Raw genomic sequence first — 22,576 nt, 5'->3', positions numbered from 1 at the left:
GCTACCTCCGTCAAAGAGTAGACGGGTGAGCGCTCTTCTTCGTCCTTCTGCCCATGATTGAGCTGTTTGGAGCAGCACAGTTGCTACTTTTTCAGATTTCTTTTCTGTCCAAGAGTGCGACTCTGTGGCTTTGTTCTCGGGTGGCTTCCATGTCGGGTCACACATCTGAGTCAGATGTCTTCTGCCACATTCCTTGCATTTTATTCTTTTGTTGCGGCATTCCCTTGAAGTGTGCCCTTTTATGCAGCATCGGGAGCACCGGCCAGCTGTAGTGAGCCTTTCTTCTTTTCATCCAATGAGATCTTCGCCTGGCAATTGTGAGTCGCATTATCTTTTGCAGCACAGAATGCACATGGATCGGACAGCTTCGAAGTACCCGCAGAAAAAAGAGAAGCTGCTGACCCTCTTTGAGGTTTGCTCTTTTCTCTGTCTCGATGTTTTGATTCTCTGGCTGCGAGGTTACCAGGTTGCAGTGCCTTTTCCCGGCTCTCTACTTCTGTTTTAAGAAAGGCTTGCAAACTCTTGATGCTGATCGCGTCATCTTTGCTTGCAGCGGAAAGTCCCTTATGGTATCCGACAACAAGATCAGTTGGCAGCATTCGCAGGAGTGCGGAGGAGAGCAGGGCGCCGTAACTGTCGGTCTTGACTCTGAGCCCCGTGAGACCAGCGTTATTGCGTTGCAGGTGGTCATAGAGTCGACGTAGGCCGATGTGCACCTTCTCGTTCTGTACAGTTGGCAAGTCGAGTAAATGAGTCAGGTGTTCTTGAATCAGCACGTCTCGTCGACCGAAGCGCTCTTTCAAAAGTTCGATGACAGTGGTGTAATTTGCCCCAGTCACTTGAATGCCGGCAATGGCCGCTGCGGCTTTTCCCGAAAGCACCGATCGCAAGTACAGAAACTTCTCTGCGTTGGAGAGGCCGTTTTTTCCGTGCACCGCTTGCTCGAACTGCTCCCAGAAGGACTGCCACTCCGTGGCGGCACCGCTAAATCGTTGTAACTCGAGCTTCGGCAGTTTCAGTTTGCACTTTGGCCCCGCCGTGGGGCCATCGGTCTGTGCCCGTGTCGCCGACATTTCTGCTTGTTTTGTTAGCAGGTCTTTTTCTGCTTCTTGGCGGAGTTTTGCCATGTGAGCGACGATACGGTCGTTGTATTCTATGGTCCGCACATAATTTAGCTCTGCGTCTTGGTCTTGTACTAAGGGCTCGATGGCTGCGTCCACCTCGTTTAGCTGTGTTTGGAGGGCGCTAAGCCTCGCAGACAAGACATTAAGAGCTCCTTCGTCTGCATGACTCTCCAAGAAGAAGTGCGCTTCAGAAATCAGTTTAGTGACTTGAGCTCTCAATGCACTTCTTTTCCGTTTGAGCCGTTCCATCGTGGCATCAATGTTTAGAGTTCGCTTACCGCAATGGGGCTTGAGTCGTGGTGGCGGTTTCAGTTGGGTGTGGCGTCATTAGGCATCGTTGTTGAAGGCACGCCTCGTCGACTGTTTTCTGCCCGAGGATCGTTGCTAGTTTTCCCCGAGCTCGTTGTGGTGTCGACGTCTGTTGACCTCGTTGCCTCAATGGTAAGTTCGATCGTTTCTCCAGGGTTTCGGCACCAAATATTGAGGAAATTATGGAAGGTCAAAAAATAACCGACTGCTTCGTTTGAGGTGAACAAAAAACTAAACTTTATTTTGATAGAGATGCCCGTCGCCGAGCGAGTTCGGAGGAGTACAGGGTTGCCCGTTGACGAAAAGAATGAGGCTAAAGTTGGCAGTTTCTTCAGCGACTCCATGTCATCTAGTGAGTATTACTTTGTCATACAATTACAATGTCATATCCCTCACTGATCTTGTTGTTCACTCGGTTGCCACAGGTGAACAAAACAGATGACGCATATAAATCTTGCGGGTAGCATGAGCCATAGCAATGCATCCTCAAGTGGGACAAGCATAATTCTCGCTTCGGTGAATTATGCTGCTCTGCTGGGTATATGTTGAGGGACCAGCCAGTCTGCCCTAGCTAAATTTGACAAAATATTCAGGTGATTTTGACAGTGAAATTTGAGCCGGACGTTGATCCACTCTGCCCAAATTGTGGCACTGAATTTAGCTCATTAGGTCACAAGCTCTGGCAGTGTCCTGCGTTGTATGATTTTAACCGAGAAGAAGACGGGACGAAGGCCATCACAGACACGAAACAAGACGTCCAGCTCCTGGCTGTCCAGAGAGCCCGAGAACGAGCAGAGAGGCATGGCCTCTCTGTTCAGACATGGGACTAGCCAATGGCTGGGTAGAGACCTACCCAGCAGGCACCCGCCTAGCTCCTCAGGGCGCCAATAAAGTTGTTTACTACTACTACTACCTAGCAGACATGGTTGGTCTTCGGAAATACACAAATATGGCAACAAGTATCTGTTGGCGTACCGTAGAAATAGTAGGTGCAAGTCAGCCTCAACATTGCTACAATATTCAGCTCCCACACTGCTACAGTGCTTAAGCACTACTGAAGTGTAAGTGCAAACCAAATACAAGTAGGCACATCAACCGTAGATTTGACCTGAGCAGTCGAGGCATAGGCTGCTTAAGTAGGTAAAATACTGGCTAATATGTGTGAAATCGCTATAAATACTTTAATACTCCAATTAGAAAATTAGGAGTTGCAGTGTACATGATGCTTGTTCTAGACACAAGTATTTTTGTGAAAAGTACCCTTAGGAATGTATATACTGTTTTCAGTATATCTGCCTAGTAATGGAGGTCTCACTAATAGCATTATAATTTGGACTTGCTGGTTAAACATATTCTGACCTGAACAGCGCCAAGCAGAATGAATAGAAGACTGCTCACTGTGCTGAGCATATACAGAGGCAGAAACAGGATCCGAGAAAAGGGATCTAACACATTAGATATATTTCTTGACTTCTGTAGAATTAGTGCCAGTGCTAAGTAGAATGTTCAATGAAGTGCTGCTGAAATGAAATTCATTTGATGAGCAACACTGCAATCACCAGCAAACCCTATAGCAAGAGCAACCACACAATTAGGCACTATGCACAAAATTGCTTCATACACTTCATACATACCATAGTGTTTAGCATAGCAGCCTTCCTGACCCCACCATCCAGATCACGCATCGCGCTGCAGCAGCCACAGCCAAGGGATCCCTGAGTTTCTAGGGGCTCATCCGTAACGTCGGTACCATTGTGGGTCGTGGCCGAAAGAAGTTGCGTGTTAATATATGACAATCGTACATTAAGGCTATTAGATTACGAACACGTGCAAGGAGCAGCTAACATAGTCAAGAACACATTATTTACATAAGGGAAGGGTGGCAAAGAGTGAAGGGTGGCAAAGTTTGAGGTCATGAATTAATGACATGATAACAGGGACCCTTCATCACAGTAAAATATTAACATGCATGCATCAACAGCACATCACAAATCTTTGCGTAACAATTATTTTTTTATGAAAGCCTACTGAACTTTCTTCTGTCTGGTTTAGTTACTTCATATTTTTGTCAACACACCTTGTCTTAAAAAGTAAACTGTACTAGTAGCAATCTGCTATTGCTTATTTTTTTTCGCCTAGAACTGCGCGTAAACAGAAAATATCGTCAGCAGAGATTATTTACAACGTCAAAGCATACATAAGCGAGGAACAGTCATTCCACTAAACATCGGTGAAAAGGCAGAACAGTCGTTATGCTGGAGCAGACGAACACATTATGAGCATGATCATATCAAACGTAAATTTTTTCATCGGAAGAAAATGTTTATCAAGATTTTCAATTTGGCATGAAGAAATAAATTTGCGTAGCTAAATTAAACAATGGGCTTTTTTCTGCCAAAACCACTTTCTGATTATGAGGCATGCCGTAGTGGAGGGCTCCGGAAATTTCGACCACCTGGGATTCTTTAACGTGATCCTAAATCTAAGCACACGGGTGTTTTCGCATTTCGCCCCCATCGAAAACTCGCAAAACGTGGCAGGGATTCGATCCCGCGACCTCGTGCCCATCAGCCCAACACCACAGCCACTGAACAACCATGGCGGGTAAATTTGCGCAGCTAAATTCTCATAAACAGCGCTCAACAAGCGCTCGTTTCATTGTTTACGTGGAAGTTCTATTTCGTACGTTCGCAAGGCACTGCATGCAAACACGAAAGTAAGCACAACACGCGTGTGGATATCAAGCACGATTCCTTGCCTTTTTGAGTGTGACGACGTGCTCGAAAAGCGCCCTCCAAGTTGCCGGTGCTCCATTTTTCTCCCACCATATATGCCATTGTGTATTGGAAGATCATATTGTGACAGCGGTTTAGCGCTGACTGGTTAGATTCACAGTGCCGAGCACAGTTTGTTCTTCCTCCTTTTCTCCCGAGTGATGGCACCCACGCTCCTCGTTCAAACAGAAAAATACCACACGCATGTAGCATAATCCCCCAAAGGCAGGAGCGACGTCCCGGAGCGTCTAAATGTCATCACTGGGAGGGTGATACTGCTTCAGTCGGGCAACGTGTACGATATCATGGGACTGGGATGCCTGTGGGGCGTCAGGAGCGATCTCGTAGGTGACGCGAGTCACAGCACGAAGCAATTGGTATGGGCCTGTTTTTCTGACGGGCCCATACCAAGTGAAAAACAGAAAATAAAAACGTCATAAACGTAAGAAAAACAGCAGGTTTTCTGACAGGCCCACTTGACCCGACGGAGACCATACAAGCATCAGAAAACCAGGCGGGAAGTGCACGTCTTACTGTCACCGGTCGTACAAACGCCTTTGACTCTCTTGGGATTTCAGAAGGCGGCCACGGGCAATTTTTCTTGCGTGGGCACAGTGGACCTGTTCCCAGAGGCAGAAAGAGGAAAAAGGCCAAGTAAGTCCAAACCAACCCGAAAAAAATGGTTCCGCGGGAATGTCGAGTGGTTGAAGGTGCCCAGCAGGGAGCGTCGATGGCGTCACGCTTCGCTGGCATTTCTCACATGCATTTACGTATGTTCGAACAGAGCGAGCAAGTGCTGGCCAAAAGAAGCTTCGGCGGATCCGGTCGTATGTACGTGACACACCCAGGGGACCGGCGGTGGGGCGATCATGAAGTTCGAGCAGAACAGCCGAGCAAAGGTGTTGAGGGATGACAAGCAGTAATGGAGAGCCATCGGTTGAACGCTGTGGCGGTAGAGTACGCCATCTTGAAGTGTGAATACGTGAACAAACGGGGTCAAGTAAAGATTCTATGCTGTCAATGATGACACGCAAGGACGGGTCAGGTCTCAGCTCGACGGCGACATGGAGCAGTTGAAAGCAGAGAACACAGGCGTCGTTGTCAATATCAGACGTAGAAGTCGCGTCTCCGACAGGTTAGCCATAGAGGCAATTTGAGTTCTGGTCTGGCAAGTCACTGTGTAGTGATATCCTTGCAGTCGGGGGGCCAACGACCGAGCCGGCCAGTAGGACCCTTGAACAACGAAAGCCGAAAGGGCGCATGATGGCCTGTGATTACTGAGAAGGGCTTGCCATAAATATATATATATATATATATATATATATATATATATATATATATATATATATATATATATATTATACATGGGTGGAACATTGACACAGCCCATACAGGAGCAAGACATTCGCGCTCGGTAATTGAATAGTTGCGCTCTGCTGTTGTCAGGAGCCGGCTAGCGTAGGCAATAGCACGGCCGCGTCTGCGTTGGCATTGCGATAAGACGGCGCTGATGCCGTAACCACTCGCATCGGTTCAGACCTCGGTAAGTGCGGACGGTTCAAAATGGCCCAAGGCCGGTGGATTGGTGAGAATCGTGATAAGGCGTGAAAATGCGCAGCCTGACGGGAGCCCCACGAAAAAGGCACGTCTTCCTTCAGAAGATCAGTGAGCGGTCGAGCGGTTGCTGCCAAATCTTTCACGAACTATTCGGAAATAAGAACAGATCCCCACAAGACTTCGGACGTCATTGAGAGACTGAGGTAAAGGAAAAGCCGTTACTGCACGAAGCTTCTCCGGGTAGGGTTGCACTCTGGAAGCGTCCACGAGATGACCTATGACTGTAATCTGTCGGGGCCGAAGTGGCCCTTCGATGGATTTAGCTGGGGCCCAGCCTTGCGGAACACGTCAAAGAAAGCTGCGACGTGCTAAAGGTGCGTCGCAAATGTAGGTAGCAACACAAGAACGTCGTCGAGGTAACAAAGGCAAGTTGACCCTTTGAAACGTTGAAGCAGAGAGTAGATAATAGGTTCGAACGTGGTGGGAGAATTGCATAAACCAAACGGCATTACCTTGAATTAGTAGAGGCAATCTGGAGTGACGAAACTGATATTTTCATGGCCTTGCTTATCGACAGAAATCTGCTAATGACCAGATCAAACTTCTATGGACGAAAAGCATTTGGCACCGTGAAGACAATCAAGAGCATCGTCGATTCGTGGTAAACGGTAAACGTCCTTTTTATTAATTGGCTTTAGGTGGCGGTAATCAACGCAAAAACGCCACATGCCATCTTTCGTTTTGACGAGCACGACCGGCGACGCCCAAATACTAGACCAGGGCTCGAGATGCCTTGAGATGCTCGAGGACTAGAGATGCCTCAGGCGAGCATCTTGTTTACTTCCTGCTGAACAACTTGCCACTCTGCCGTGGACACGCGATGCGGTCGGTGGTGAGTTCGAACAATATCACCAGTGTTTATTCGATGCTTAACGAGGGACGTCTGACCAAGTGGTTAGTTGTCAGTGTCAAATATGTCGCGGTAGGAGAGCAAAAGGAGATATAGGGTGGCTGCTTGGTCAGGTGCGATGTTCGTAGCGACCATGGAACGTAATGGCCTGTGGAGCTTCAAAGCATCCTGCAGGTAATCAGGAGGATCTCGAGACGCGTCGTCTGCAAAAGCAGTGACGTCGTCGTGTCTCACTGACCAGAGCGTGTCCAACACTATGGCTTCAGGTAACACTTGCTTCAATTTGATCGCGGGGAGGCACTTCCGATTAGCCGCAAGGGTTATGACGGAGTGCGGCACAGAGATGTCGCGCGCCAGGAGAATATCACGAATCGGTGCAACGACATAGTTGCCATCAGGCACGGTTACCGCTGAGGCAAACTCGACGAATGTTACGTCTTTTGGGAGATAAGACAACAAACGCTGTAGTGCACAGGGTATTCGGTTTGTTCGGGGTGAACATCTGAAAGAAGAGGAAGCACGAGGTACAGCGTACTGGCGGAACTGTTGATGAGGACAGAATGCGTCGCCAGAAAGTCGAGCCGAAAGATTAGGTCATGAGGGCAACTGGTCAGCACGGTGAACATGACTGTAGCTTCATCATCATCATCATCATCAGCCTGGTTACGCCCGCTGCAGGGCAAAGGCCTCTCCCATACTTCTCCAACAACCCCGGTCATGTACTAATTATGGGCATGCCGTGGCTGCAAACTTCTTAATCTCATCCGCCCACCTAACTTTCTGCCGCCCCCTGCTACGCTTCCCATCCCTTGGGATCCAGTCCGTAACCCTTAATGAACATCGGTTATCTTCCCTTCTCATTACATGTCCTGCCCATGCCCATTTCTTTTTCTTGATTTCAACTAAGATGTCATTAACTCGCGTTTGTTCCCTCACCCAATCTGTTCTTTTCGTATCCCTTAAGGTTACACCTATCGTTCTTCTTTCCATAGCTCATTGCGTCGTCCTCAGTTTGAGTAGAACCCTTTCGTAAGCCTCCAGGCTTCTGCCCCGTAGGTGAGTCCTGGTAAGACACAGCTATTATATACTTTTCTCTTGAGGGATAATGGCAACCTGCTGTTCATGATCTGAGAATGCCTGCCAAATGCTCCCCAGCCCATTCTTATTCTTCTGATTATTTCCTTCTCATGATCCGGATCCGCCGTCACTACCTGCCCTAAGTAGATGTATTACCTTACGACTTCTAGTGCCTCGCCGCCTATTGTAAATTGCTGTTCTCTACCGAGACTGTTAAGCATTACTTTAGTTTTCTGCAGATTAATTTTTAGACCCACTCTTCTGCTTTGCCTCTCCAGGTCAGTGAGCATGCATTGCAATTGGTCCCCTGAGTTACTAAGCAAGGCAATATCATCCGCGAATCGCAAGTTACTAAGGTATTCTCCATTAACTTTTATCCCCAATTCTTCCCAATCCAGGTCTCTGAATACCTCCTGTAAGCACGCTGTGAATAGCATTGGAGATATCATATCTCCCTGCCTGACGCCTTTCTTTATTGGGATTTTGTTGCTTGCTTTATGGAGGACTCAAGGAGGATATATAAAAATTTCTGGAGTGGAGAGGGCGCGCTCCGACCGAAGCCTCCGTCCGCCATCTTACCAGAGGCAGAAAGCGCGCTCGGCACCGGCGGCACCGGCTCGCGCTGCTGTTTTCGTGAGTTGGTCTTCAGTGCAAGTTGCTGTGAGGGGCATGTAAACACCATCGATTTGATTATGGTTGCCACTTGAGTTGCCTACGGATGTGCGAACAGGCTGAAGAAGGGTTGTGGCCTCACGTTTCACCTGTAAGTACACGAGGACACTTTCATTGAGCCACTACGCTCGCGTTGCCGATGGATATATGTCAACTTATAAGTTGTGTGTGTGTGTGCAACGACTAGATCAGGAGCTGCGGAGCCTGTGGGAGCGGGCTGTTCGCCGTGAAAGGTGGCATGGAAAAGATGGAGATCACCTTTGCTGTGTGCATTTCACGCCGGAGTGCCACTGGAAGCTATTTTTTTCCGAGGCCCGTGCCTACATACAAGGGCTAAGAGACCCTGCAGGGCGTCCAGTAATAGAAACGCTAAAGAAAACTGGGTTCGTTGGATTTTTGGTGTGCATAACCAGCACAGAAAAATTGTTCGATGAGCTTGTTCGCAAGGGTCAGCTGAAATACTTGCTGACGCACAAGCTTAGCCAAAATCATGCCGAAAACTTCTTCGGGTCCATACGTGCACGAGGTGGTCACTCATAGCAACAACCCAACCGCTGCGCAGTTCAAGGCTGCATACAAGCGTCTGTTGGTTCAGACAGAAGTGACTTCATCATATCTCTGGAAACTGCTCCTAAGACATAGTCTCAATTCTAAATCCAACAACTACAGGAGCTTTGGTAGGTGAAAGCAGCATGCTTACTGATATGCGCAGGTCATCAATCCTGCAGGCCGACGACCACAACTAAACCCATCGCATTGACTGCCCAGAAAGCTTGTCAGCTTTTGTCGGTGCTGTAGTGCCGTACATTGCAGGTTTCGTCGTTCAGAAAGTTCGTTCAACGGTAACATGTGAACTGTGCATCGCAGCCCTGCCCTCGGATGAACTGGCACCTTTAATTAGGCAAAAGAGCCGAGGTGGACTCATTTCACCGTCACAAGACATGGTTGGCCTGTGTGAAGCAGTTGAAAAGGGGCTGCGATGGCTACAGGCAGAATATGATACTAATAAAATGGTGACGGTAAGATCAAAACACCTCATCCTTGAAGTCCTGGGCACCTGCACAGAGAAAAACTGGTTCCAGAAACTGGAGGACCACATCCTTGATCTTGATCCACTTGATAACCATATTTATATTTTGTGCAAAAAAATTCGCTGAAAAATTTATAAAAGTGAGAATACACCACATGACGAAAGAACGAAACCGTGAACTGATCAAAAACAAAGTGAGACCACTTTTGTCGAGGGGGATTATTTTCAATCACCAGTAGGGTGTTTGTCATGGTGTTCTTGACGGTATGTGAGATTTTCTCCTTAATATCTGCTCATTTGAACTGCCTTCTGTATATCAGTTGGCTGCTGGTTGATGGTAAATAAACGACTACAACTGGAACCACACATTTGCATTCCTTTCTAAATGGGAGCAGCTTCATCAGCAAAGCGAAAAAGCGCGAGCGCAGCTGCATTACGCTTTTCTCCTTAATATTTCTACAGTTACACTGCCTTTTACATGCCACTTTTCTGCTAGCTCATGGAAAATAAATGTATATGACTAGAACCACTCGTTTTTGTTGCTCTGTAAATGCGAATAACGTCATCCACAGCGCGGAAAAGCACGAGCGCGGCAGTGCTAAGCTTTTCGCTTAATATTTGAGCTGGCAAACTGCCTTGTACATGCCAGTTTCCCTCTGGTTGACGAAAAATAGACTAAAACCGACTAAAGATTAATACTAAAACCGCTCGTTAGCGTTGCTTTGTAAACGCAAAAAAGCGCGGCTGCGCTATGCTTTTCTCTTTATTATTTCCGCAGTTAAATAGCCTTCTTCACGCCAGTTGGCTGCTACAGTTGATGAGAGATAACCGTTTACAACCAGAAGCACTTGTTTTCATTGGTTTCTGAATGCGAACGCCTTCATGAGCAGCGCGAAAAAGTAGAAGCGCGGATAGGCGCGGCTGCGCCGCTGCCTTTTGCCTCTGGTAAGGTGGCCGCCGGCCGTTCGGCGCGGCTTCACCCTTGCCCATAGGCGCGTATAGGCGGCTTCCACTCCAGCATGTTTTATATATCTTCCTTGGGAGGACTACGGTGGCTGTGGAGCCGCTATAGATATGTTTCAGTATTTTTACATACGGCTCGTCTGCAACCCGATTCCGTAATGCCTCCATGACTGCTGAGGTTTCGACAGAATCGAACGCTTTCTTGTAATCAATGAAAGGTATATATAAGGGTTGATTATATTCCGCACATTTCTCTATAACCTGATTGATAGTGTGAATATGATCTATTGTTGAGTAGCCTTTACGGAATCCTGCCTGGTCCTTTGCTTGACAGAAGTCTAAGGTGCTGCTGATTCTATTTGCGATTACCTTAGTAAATAGTAGCATTGCCATTTGTTGGGCGTGTTGGTAAATTGAAAGCATATTTAGCGCCAGCAAACAAGGACGTAAGGAAGACGACAACACAATGCGCTACACAGCGCATTGTGTTGTCGTCTTCCTTACGTCCTTGTTTGCTGGCGCTAAATATGCTTTCAGCTTAGTAAATAGTTTGTAGGCAACGGACAGTAAGGTGATCGGTCTATAATTTTTCAAGTCTTTGGCGTCCCCTTTCTTATGGATTATGTTAGCGTTCTTCCAAGATTCCATTAAAGTTGGCAGATTGGCATTAAAGTCACCCATTGGTATAGTGTATTTAGTTTTCACTCTGCCCATCGCCGATCCCACGTCTTCATAGAAGCTTTCGACTTCCTGGTCATCATGACTGGATGTAGGGGCGTAGACCTGTAGAATCTTCATTTTGTACCTCTTTGTTAAGTTTCACAACAAGACCTGCCACCCTCTCGCTAATGCTATAGAATTCCTGTAGGTTACCAGCTATTCTCCGCTAAGCCCCGGTAGTACAGGACGTGCCCGCTTTTTAGCACTGTATATGCTTCTTTTGGCCTCCTAACTTCACTGAGCCCTATTATATCCCATTTACTGCCCTCTAATTCCTCCAGTAGCACTGCTAGACTCGTCTCACTAGATAACGTTCTAGCGTTAAACGTTGCCAGGTTCATATTCCAATGGCGGCCTGTCCGGAGCCACTGATTCTTAGCACCCTTTGCTGCGCCGCAGGTCTGACCGCCGCCGTGGTCAGTTGCTTCGCAGCTGCTGGGGACTGAGGGCCGGGGTTTGATTGTTGTGTTCATATAGGAGGTTGTGGCGAAGTACTGTACCAGGGTGGCCAATCCTGCTCTGGTGAGGGAGTGCGTTACCGGTTCTGATCACTGGGATCAGGCCAAACTCTAGGCCTGTTTGTGCAATTTCATCAACACGCGGATTTTTTTTTAATCCGGTGGAAAATTGCCAGCACCGGGATTCGAACCACGGGCTTCTTGCACGCGAGGCGGGTGTTCTACCTCTACGCCACCGCTGCACCGGCAGCGGTGACTGTAGCTTGGCGGCTAGCAATTCCTATGCAAGCTGTGCACATACCCCTGACGGGAACAGTGGCGTCATTGGCGACGCTTACGACTCAAGTGATGGCAAGCGCAAGAACGTTTTTGAGGTGACGAGATAGGGTAGCGCTCATTATGGGCACTTGGTCACCGGTATCAATTATTGCCGTCAACGGAACACCATCGACGTCTACTACAATTAGGTTCATGTTGGTGAGGAGCGTGAATTGGGGATTTGGACAGGACGAACGTGATGCAGCACTACGTCCAATAGCTGCATGGCCTAGTTTTCCGTCTGTCGGTTTGGCGAGGAAAAGCGGCGAGGTTGGGGTGATATTGAGCGACGGCGCTGAGGTGACGGCGATCGCACGGAGGAGTGGCTGTCAGGGGCATCGGAAATAGGGTATTGTCGGCGAGGTGAATAACGGCGAGCGTCGGTGTATGGGAAAGAGTGGGGGCCGCATGGTCAAAGGTATCGTCAATGGGTCGTGGATGAAGCGGGAGCGGTCTCGCCACTTCAATCTCACAGTGAACGATACGTGTGCCATTCTCTTGAAATGGTCGTGTAGCTAAGAGCGGAGCAAGAGGGCGGGGAAAGAATGTTTGGGAGCCGGGAAAACTGTGGGACGACGCGGCGGCTTTTCGCTACCTCGAAGTGGTGGCATTCTTTGACGATGGCGTCGATGCTAGAAACTTCGTTATAGATGAGCAAATTGAAAGTGTCGTCTACGTTGCTTTTAGGATATGGCCCACCTTCGCAACCTCGGTCTTGTGCTCGTCGACATTCCGGCAAAGCGCGAGCACTTCCTGTATGTAGGAGACATACGACTAGGTCGACGACTGGACACGGGTGGTAAGTTCTTTCGCGCAGCCTGTTGGCAACCTGACGGGTTGCTAAATAGGTCGCGAAGCCGTTCTTTGAAAATGCCCCAGCTGGAGTGCTCGATCTCACGGGCGTGAAGCCAGACATGTGGTGTCCCGTCCAGATAAAAGATCACATTGGCAAGCATGATGTTAGGGTCCCAGTGGTGGCTTTGGCTAACACGCTCATAGATGCTCACCCAGTCGTCGACGTCAATGACATTTTGGGCTGAGAATGTCCCAGTATCACGGAGACTAGGAACCTTCACGCACGTTGTTGATGGCGCCGGAAGTGTAGATGGCGACGGGGTGGGTCCATCAGAAGCCATGGCTGAGAAGACGGCAGTGCAGCTGCTTCGGAGCTCCGTGGCGAGGACGGGGAATGTTCCACCACAATGTTACGCGAAGAACGAGTCAGCAAGACGAGCAACTATATACATGTTATATTTCCAACAACGGTTGCAGCGCCAACCAGTTAGATTCACAGCGAGAGCCCAGTTCGTTCTTCCTGACCACCCTTCTATGAACTCAGCGCAACTTCTATAAAACTGGGGTGTTGGCATATGCCGAGTCTTCAAGCACAGCGACCCTGGAGAAGGGCGAACTTCTCTTGAACTGCAACAATTTTCTTATGAGCTCAGTCCAGCAATACCAGGTCTGGGACATCCAGGTAGCCGAAGCAGCCGCTGAGACGCAGGGAATCTCGGCCGTCTGCTAGGCGGAGGGAGCGTGTGTCCGTCCTAATTATTGCTGGCATCAACAAAGTTGACTCTCTCTCTCTCTCTCACACACACACTCTTATTAGAACTGCTACTCGTTTTCTTGTAGCTTCGCGCAGCTTCATGTCAGAATTCTTCCTTTTTATGATTGTCTGTCTGCCTTGAGATTTTCCCAGAATTATTACTTTAAAGCTTGTTTAAATAGCGTACCCCCATTTCGAAATCCCACCAATGTGTAGATTTTTTGTGAACCTATCTCTTTCCTTGGCACTGCTGTAGGGAAAATTTGACTGAGCTGTGCAAGGCACAGCGCATAACTTATGCCTGGCTGCTATTTTCACATATCAGGATAAATAATGTGAAGGTTCATGACGAAAAATTATGTCATTTATTTTCCAGGACAGATTATCTGTTCGTTCGTGATGTTATGCTGGGATGAAGAATCAAAGTAGCGACAATACAAGAAAATCTTGGTGTCAATCTTTTATATATTTATTTGTTTTAAGACGCTCTTTCACTTTCAGCTTGTATATTACAGGCCAAAGAGTACACCGCATAACATATCTATAATTAAATTTTATGTGCCTAAAAACTACACGTCAATTTTGTCTCACATTACAAAGTAGCAGTTGATTAGTTACGTAAGTAAGAAAAGTATACCATCACCAAGTAGTCCCGCAACACATTTTGTTGAGCGAACTTATATTTTGCTTGCCATATTCTATAACTTTTGCCGTGGGCGTTGTGCACTTTGCTGAATCAACTTCGGCGATCCTGAACTCTTATGAAATAGGCCCTTGCAGGAATCTTCGTAAATACAATGTCTTTTAGGTTCCAGCTCTGTGAATCTTCGAAGACAGGGGTGAGCATTGCCGATTACCGTGCTTGAGTTCCAAACTCGCAAGTCATACATGTGTAGCTCACCTAAAAAGCAGGAAAGGGAAGCTGAGCCACGAAGAACACATTAATGGGGTTCTAACGAAGTTATCTGTAATGCAACAGCGTACACACTTGATCAGTAATATTGCATGAGTAAGCAATTCAGCAAAATAAATATTTAGCTCATGGAGCAAAATGTTACAATAGGTGGTCTGCAATTGAATACTAAATTATGGGGTTTTACGTGCCAAAACCACTTTCTGATTATGAGGCACGCCGTAGTGGAGGACTCCGGAAATTTCGACCACCTGGGGTTCTTTAACGTGCACCTAAATCTAAGTACACGGGTGTTTTCGCATTTCGCCCCCATCGAAATGCGGCCGCCGTGGCCGGGATTCGATCCCGCGACCTCGTGCTCAGCCGCCTAACACGCAATTGAATACTGACAGACTGTTAATGTTCAAAAATAATTAAAGAGCTTACATAATTATCCATGACAACGACAACAATCTGTAAAGATTACGCGCAAGCATTGCTCTCGTAGAACGCCGCTCGGGATATGAAATTAAACTGGAGGTTCATTCGATGTACTATAAATGGACAGTGATGTAGGCAAGTATAAAGTTATGCATGGCATGCAACAATGAAATGGCAGTAACTCAATCAGTGATAGTTTTCTGCCAGAATTGCGCCTTTGCCTTTATATAAAATATTTACCCCGCCGACTGCATTGGGTATGAAGCCTAATTAGGCAAAAGTAACTTTAAAACCATCAGCGAAAATTCCGGCCACAGTTTTCTCCAGACATGGCTGTCTGGTACTCATCGTAAGCATGTTTAGCCGCACACAAAAATTAAAAATAATAATAATAAAGCAGAGTCATGAAGAAGAAAATTACGGGAATGTGAACAAAAGATCCCATCTACGGCGCCTCATGATGTTGCTTCTCCTTTTACTAGTGAATTCTCTCGTACCGAGACGTCTACCATGTATACATGTCATAAAACAGGCAGACAAGCGCATAATTGGCATACCTAAAAACGCATGTCTCTTTGCTTGACGGTATTGTGAACCTTCTTTTTCCTGTCAAATTACCGTATCTTGTGTCATATTGCCAGTAGGCCATGATATATATATATATATATATATATATATATATATATATATATATATATATATATAGTTATTTATTTATTTATTTATTTATTTATATATTGGTGTGCCGAGAAACGACACCTGACCATATATGTACCAGATGTATGCAATGGGGAGGAGACAGGCATAAAAGTTGGAGAGTGTGCGCACGACTATCGCCGATCGTCGTCTTCGTCAGCCTGCTCATCATCGTTCGCACCTGCAGCACCTCGTAACCTTACCCTCTGCGGCGAAAGCGCTGTCCGAGCGCTTGGTAGGTTTGAGTGACATCGCTTCAGTCGAGCGACGTGAACAATATTAAAGGAGGGCCGCGGTGTGGATGTATCGAGAGTTTGTAACTCATCGGTCACGTCTGTCACCAGACGCAAGACACGGTATAGGCCTGAGTAGGGTGATATCAGCTTCTCACAAAGACCACCTCGCCGTGCTGGTTTTCAAAGAAGCACGATGTCACCAGGATTAAAGTGGGCATCGCGCTGACGACCGTCATATATGCCTTGTTGCTTTTCTTAGGAAGTGGTCAGACGCAGGTGTGCTATCTGACATGCCTTGGTCGCTCTAGATATGGCATCTGAGCCATATTCTTATGTTGTATCGAAAACAGCTGGGACAATCATGTCAAACGTTAGTATAGGGTGTCGTCTTACAAGAGAAAAATGGAGAGAAAACAGGTCATGGCGGGACGTATTATACGCAAATGTGACAAACAGCTGAGCGGCCTCCCAGTCATGGTGGTCTGGGTAGACGTACATAGCGAGCATTCCTGTGATAGTTCTATTGAGCTGCTCTGCGAAACCGTTCGTCAAAGAGTAAATACCAGGTTGTAAACTTGTGCTTTGTAGCGCAGGTGTGCCAGATGTCCTGGACAACCTGTGAGAAAGCAGCGGCCCCGGCCGGTAAAGTGTTGTCGAGAAGCGCCGTCGTGCAGTATCACTGCGTCGAGAAGGAAGTCAGGAACGTCGGTTGCCCAACTGGTAGCGAGAACGTGCGTGATAGCGTACCGGGTGGTGTAGCCCCGTAGCAACAGCTATGCACTTATGCCCACCAAACACTAGAGGAAAAAACAAAGGAGATCAATACCAACTGGGAAAAATGGCCAAGGTGATATTTCAATGGGCTGAAGATGGCCAGCTGGTAGGGCTGCTGGCTTATTGCGGTACTGACAAGATTTACAAATGACGTAAAGACAAACTGAACGGTAAGTACTAGCCTAGAAGAAACGACGCCAAACACGTCATATGTGTTTGAGATTCCAAGAACACCAGTGCTTCGGACATCATGCAAGTGTGCGAGAACAGTCTCACGCGTAGGTTTGGGAACGTTCAGGAGCAATTCAGGGCATCGCGGTGAATGTTGTAACGGCACAATATGCCATCTTTCAGCACAAACATACGCAAAGAGGGTGACGTTGGCAAGTGCGTGAGGCTGAGAATGATATCTCTCAGGTAAAGGTGGCGTAGTTGCTCATCGGCGATGTCACCAAATGCGGTAAGGGCGAGGACGCAGGTTGACTCGCTGGTCTCAGGTTGATCTGGTGGATTAACTGGATGACGCGACAAGCAATCAGAATCCTCATGGAGTGAGCCTGTCTTATATACCAATGTGTAAGAGTACTCTTCGAGCCGTAGAGCGCACCAACCGAGACATCCAGCTGCTTCTTTTAAAGACGAAAGCCAGCATAGGGCGTTGTGATTGTTGATAACCGTAAAAGGCCGTCTGTAGAGGTAGGGGCGAAATTTACCTACTGCCCACAAGAGAGCGAAGCAGTCACGTTCGAAGATCGAGTAATTGCTTACGGCTGGCGACAGAAGACGGCTTGCGTGCGCAATGACACGATCGCAACCATGTGGTGGTTATGCCAAAGCAGCGCTATAACATGGCTGCTGGCATCATTGCGAACCTCCATAGGGGCAAACACTTAAAAGTGGCCGAGAATTGGTGTCGACATGAGTCGCGTCATAAGCTCAGCGAATGCACTAGCTTGGTCAGGACACCGGGCAAAAGCCGCGTCTTTCTTCAGAAGTTGAGTTAGGAGGTGTGCGATGTCAGCAAAATTTTGCAAGTATCTGCGGAAGCAGGAGCAGAGGCCTACGAAGTTTCGAACGTCGGTTGCGCAGGTGGGCACAGCGAAATCTGACCACGAGAATTTTCTTCGGATAGGGACGAACACCAGAAGAGTCGACGAGGTGTATGAGCACAGTAAGTTGCCGGCGGCCGAAGTGACATTTCTTCGAAATGAGCTGAAGTGTCGCCTTGCGGAACACTGAAAGAACTGTCGAGAAACACTCGAGGTGTGTGTCAAAAGTCAGCGAAAAGAAAACTACGTCATCGGGGTTGCACAAGTAATCAGTGAAGGAGGGCGGCCATCATTCGTTTGGTTAGCGTGGGAGGATGGCATAGCCAGAATGGCATAATCCAAAAGTGACCGAGCACATCAGGCCTAATAAAACACCGCCTTTTTCCGATCCATGCCGTCGACTGCAATCTGTGAATACCCGGAACGAAGGTATATCGAAGAAAATTACTTGTAACCACTAAGACAGTCAAGGGCGTAATCAATCTGAGGTAAGGGGCACACGTATTTTTTTGCTACATGGTTAAGATTCCGGTAGGCGATACAGAAGCGCCAGCTGTTGTCCTTTCTAACGAGCACGACAGGAGATGTCCACGCGTTTGAAAAAAGTCGGATGATATCACGGGCAAGTATTTTGTCAACTTTCTTTTGTGTAACTTAGCGCTCAGCGGAGGAGACGCGTTAGAGACGTCGGTGAATGCCGGTGTGAATTCGATGTTTGACAACTGTTTGGCCAAGTCGTTGGTCATTGAGCTCAAAAATGTCCTACTACGACATGAGCAGGCCCAAAAGCCCCTGTAGGTGCTCGGCTGGAAGGTCAGTGGCAATGTAATCGAACACCGTGGGGTTCGAATCAATAGGAGCAGGAGGCGGTGCAGCAGGCTTAATAAAAGCGGAGACATGATAGTCAGAGGCTATTGCTGGGGTTGCGAGAGATATCCCGGGGTATCGCTTGAGAGCATAGTCCAAAATTAACAGCAGGGAGACATGTGGCATCGCCCTTTATACTGATGGCCGAATGCGGGAACATGACATTCTGCGAGCAAAGCGTGGGGTGACAGAATCTAATCACTGTCTTCCACAGGGGGATCAGGAGAGATGTCGATGTACGTCACCGCTAGATGTCGTAGACGATGGACTAATGTAATAGGTGGAACACAGCCGACTTGGCGCAGGATCAGAAGGCTCAACGGCATGAAGTAAGGCAAGCTGGATAACCCCTGCAGAGCAGTCAATAAGAGCCGCATGGGCCGAGAGAAAGTCAAGTCCTAAGACTGATCCAAGGCGTGAAACAAAACTGAGGTGTCGCGTTCGGGTAACAGTGACACAGGCGGTACACAACCCAGCAACAGCCCTGAGTTGCACCACCGGCTATGAGTACTACAGTGATCGGAGAAGGGGTAAGAACTTTCTTCAGGCGAATACAGAGATCTGAGATATGTGGGCGCCGGTATCAGTCAGTGCGATGACAGGTATACAGCCCACGTCTATGTTGATAAAGTTATGCTGTTCAGGTAGTGTGAGCAGAGGAATTCGGCTGGGGTCGTCACGGCAGGCTCACCTTTCGGGGCTGCGAACGCCAATTTTGCTATGAGCCGCGGTAGTACAAAGGACACGGAGGGCGACGACACAGAGGTTAGCGGGGCATGTGTCGGGGTGGTGAAGGGGAACGGTTTGGTCGTGCCTGGGGTGATGGCGGAGCACTGTCTTGGTTATCGTGTACCGGTGCTCTATAACTACCACCTGGACTTGGGATCTTTTGAGAGCTCGGCCAAGGCTAGTAGTTCCAAGGTCGGCGACAATGGCGGGAAATGTGTCCAACGCGTTCACAACAGAAGTAGATTGGCCTGTCATTGGAAGTGCGCGTTTCTGCGCAATTCTGATAAAGACGACAAAAGGCTGGGAGTCTGTGTAACTCAGGGGTGGCGGGCGGGTGGTAGTCAGGTCCGTTGACTGGGCAAAGCGTCTGTAATCCTGCGTTTGTGATTTCTTGGCGTACAATGGTTTGGATAAGGGAAATGGTTGCAAGGGACTAGTCGGTGCTACGCACCTGAAGGGGAACTGGGGAGGCAGCTTCAATCGCTAGGCGAATGAAGCGCAAGATATGGTCGGATGCAGCACGAACGGGTGAAATGGGTGGGAGACTGAGGTCCCCGCAGGTAGACATCGCAGCAGTATTTGGAAGGCGTGTGAAGTTCGGAGTACCGCGGCGATTTTCGCTTCTTCATAGCGTCGACATTCATTGATAACGTCTCGCACTGTGGTTGAGTTCTTAAAAACCAGAAATGTTAAGGCATCATCTGCGGTAACTTGGAGGATATGTGCAACTTTTTTCGTTTGCGGCATCGTGTCATCGGCTTTGCGACAAAGCGCGAGCACTTCCTAGATGTACGTCGCATAGGACTCGGTGCAAATCTGAGATCGGCAAGGAAGTTCTTTCCGCGCAGCACGACGGCATTCGATGAGCTTGCCGAAAACGCCGATGGGCTTTTACTTACATAACACCCAGCTCTTAAGTTCCTGTTCGTGGTTCAGAAACCACACTTGTGCCGTGGCCGCAAGGTAAAATATGATTTTTGCTAGCATCAGAGCCGGGTCCCAGTTGCTATTGCTCACCCGTTCGTACAGTTGAAACCAATCTTCGAAGTAGGTGTTGTCAGAGCCGGAAAAGGTACCTAGGTCACGCAGTTGTGTGAAGGCGATGGGGCGTTTGACAGCAGATGGTTGAGCCACGGTTGGCGACCTGCTCGAAGCATTCTCGTTCCCGCCGTGCACTGGCATTCTAGATGACGCCAAGGAGCGTTCACTGCGTAGATCCGTCTTCAAACTTCAAAAGCCCGTACTCTCCACCAAAATGTTACGGGGAGAAAAGACGCTGGTCAATGTATCTGCAAGATATATACAACACGCTGGAGACAGGCATACAAGATGGAGCACGTACGCATGACTATCGGCGATTCTGGTCTTCGTCAGCGGTCTTATCATTGTTCGCTCCTGTAGCGCCTCTTAACAATATATATATATAAATATATGTATATATATATATATATATATGTATATATATATATGGCAGAAGAAGCCAAACAACGCTGACTCCAAGGAAACATAGGGGAAATTACTTGTGCTGCAATAAATTACATAAAGAAAGGAAAAATTAAGGGAAACCATATATATGTATATATACATACCTATATATATATATATATATATATATATATATATATATATATATATATATATATATATATATATATATATATATATATATATATATATATGCTCGAGCACCGTCTCTTAGCTCGACCATCTGCAGCACCTGATGCTGTTGATGACAATCCTGCAATCTATGTTCCCGCGTTCTACTTTATTACAATGGCCCCAACGGAAAAAGGAGCCACTCTGGTGACTTAGTCTACAGATGAGGCCGCACGATCATGATGAGGCTTGAGCCGCTGGACGTGGACGACTTCGCGGTTACGACGACACATGCCAGATGGCGGTATGAGTGGCTCTATGAGGTAGTTGACGGGATAAGTTCGCTGCAGAACGCTGTATGGTCCATCGTATTTAGGAAAAAGTCTTGAAGCGCTTCCTGGTGTGCGGGTTGGTACGGACAGACAAACGAGGGTTCCCGGTAGAAAAGTTTGAGTCGTGTTGCGGGCATCGTGTTTTGATTTTTGGCGATTCGGATAGAGAGAGAGAGATTATTTAATTGAAAGAAGGCAGAGAGATCAGCCTGAGCTAACGCGCGTTAGCCTGCTACTCCGCACAGGGGAAGGGGAAACAGGGATATGAAGGTGTGATGAGGGATGATAATGACATTGAAACAGGGATGCGCAACGGTGAAAGCAAGTTCAACATTCTGATAATAAACATTCAGAAATCTCATCCGTAAAGCCACTATCAGGCTCCGTATCAAGTCTGGAGTCACCAATTCAAGTGAACTTAAAAATAAAAGCTCTAGGACAAAGCTGATGTGCGGGCCTCCCCTGCGTGATGAGCAGAAGCGCCAAACAAAAGCTTTAAATCATGTAAAGAACTGATATAAGCGGCACCAGCACGGCGAGCACCTGCAGGGTACTTTTAGCAGCCAGATTCTCGAGACCACTGAGAATCACGCGCATTGGCTCTACGAGGTGCTTCAGCATATTTTGTACTCTCTGCTCCTCACTGTGTCCATCTCCTTTCTTGCCTGTAGTGTAACAGGTTTCATGGGCCCTATAATTCTTGTGCTTCATGGTGCGGAGGACGACTATGGCACGCTGGTATGGCGGTGGTCCTAGAGGGCAGTAAATTCCATTCCGTGTCTCTATTAGCCCATGGAGGTGAATGTTTGCCACATGCTGACATCGACCTTGACTTAGCACTAGGCGCCGTTTCCGTCTTCGATGCACGAACAGGCAGAGGTGGTCGTGGCGCCTTTGCTCCTCTATGTACTTCTGAAATGGCTGTGTGACGCTGCTTTCGCGAGAATTGGTCACTTTGGCGAAAAGTTTGAGCAGCCTCTTTACGTGAAGATTTCTCTGTTGACATTTTGCGAAAAACACGAACTACTTGTTTCACCTTCGGGCATTCCTTCGAAGTCGCTTCCTGAGAGCCAGTACAGCTGGGACATTTATATGAGGACGCCTCAGAGTCGGTGGTATTATGTTCTCTGCCACAACGTGAGCAGGTGGCTTTAGTTCTACAAAGAGCGCTCACCTGTCCTATCTTTAGACATTTACGGCACTGAACAAGCCTCAGAACGAATGGTCGTGCACGGTGTATCAGGTAGCCCACTTTGACAGACGCTGGTAATGTCGAAGAAGCAAATATTACCTTGATACATCGGGAGTTCTCGAAGCGCTGAATCTCAAGAATGCGCACCGATGACCTCAAACGAGTCTTGAGGTCCGCATGCTTGATTACAAGCTCCACGTCGTAAATCACTCCAGTCATTGTCTACTTTCCGTGAGTAATATAGGAGCGGGCGGGATTGCGCTTAACTGTGCTATGGTCTTTAACTTCTCCAGTATTGAGGACTTTTTCAC

The 22,576-nt window shown here is 47.7% G+C and overlaps 1 protein-coding gene and 1 long non-coding RNA gene across 2 annotated transcripts in view; both read right to left on the bottom strand.

Annotated features, from left to right (window-relative positions):
* Window positions 1–239: 239 nt before the first annotated feature.
* On the bottom strand, window positions 240–1,373 carry LOC139047852 (uncharacterized). The gene has a single exon (XM_070521994.1). It carries the CDS (start codon window positions 1,371–1,373, stop codon window positions 240–242), a length of 1,134 nt encoding a protein of 377 aa, XP_070378095.1.
* A 12,669-nt stretch (window positions 1,374–14,042) lies between these two features.
* The window catches only part of LOC135897102 (uncharacterized), a 58,800-nt gene continuing 50,266 nt past the window's right edge, over window positions 14,043–22,576 (bottom strand). The window contains exon 5 of the long non-coding RNA XR_010562910.2: window positions 14,043–14,362. This is a non-coding gene — a long non-coding RNA (uncharacterized lncRNA). The remainder of the gene's footprint in view (window positions 14,363–22,576) is intronic.

The sequence above is a fragment of the Dermacentor albipictus genome, chromosome 7 (genome assembly GCF_038994185.2).
Source record: "Dermacentor albipictus isolate Rhodes 1998 colony chromosome 7, USDA_Dalb.pri_finalv2, whole genome shotgun sequence".
NCBI lineage: Eukaryota > Metazoa > Arthropoda > Arachnida > Ixodida > Ixodidae > Dermacentor > Dermacentor albipictus.
Note: the sequence above shows the minus strand (reverse complement) of the source record. Positions and strands in the feature narration are given on the sequence as shown.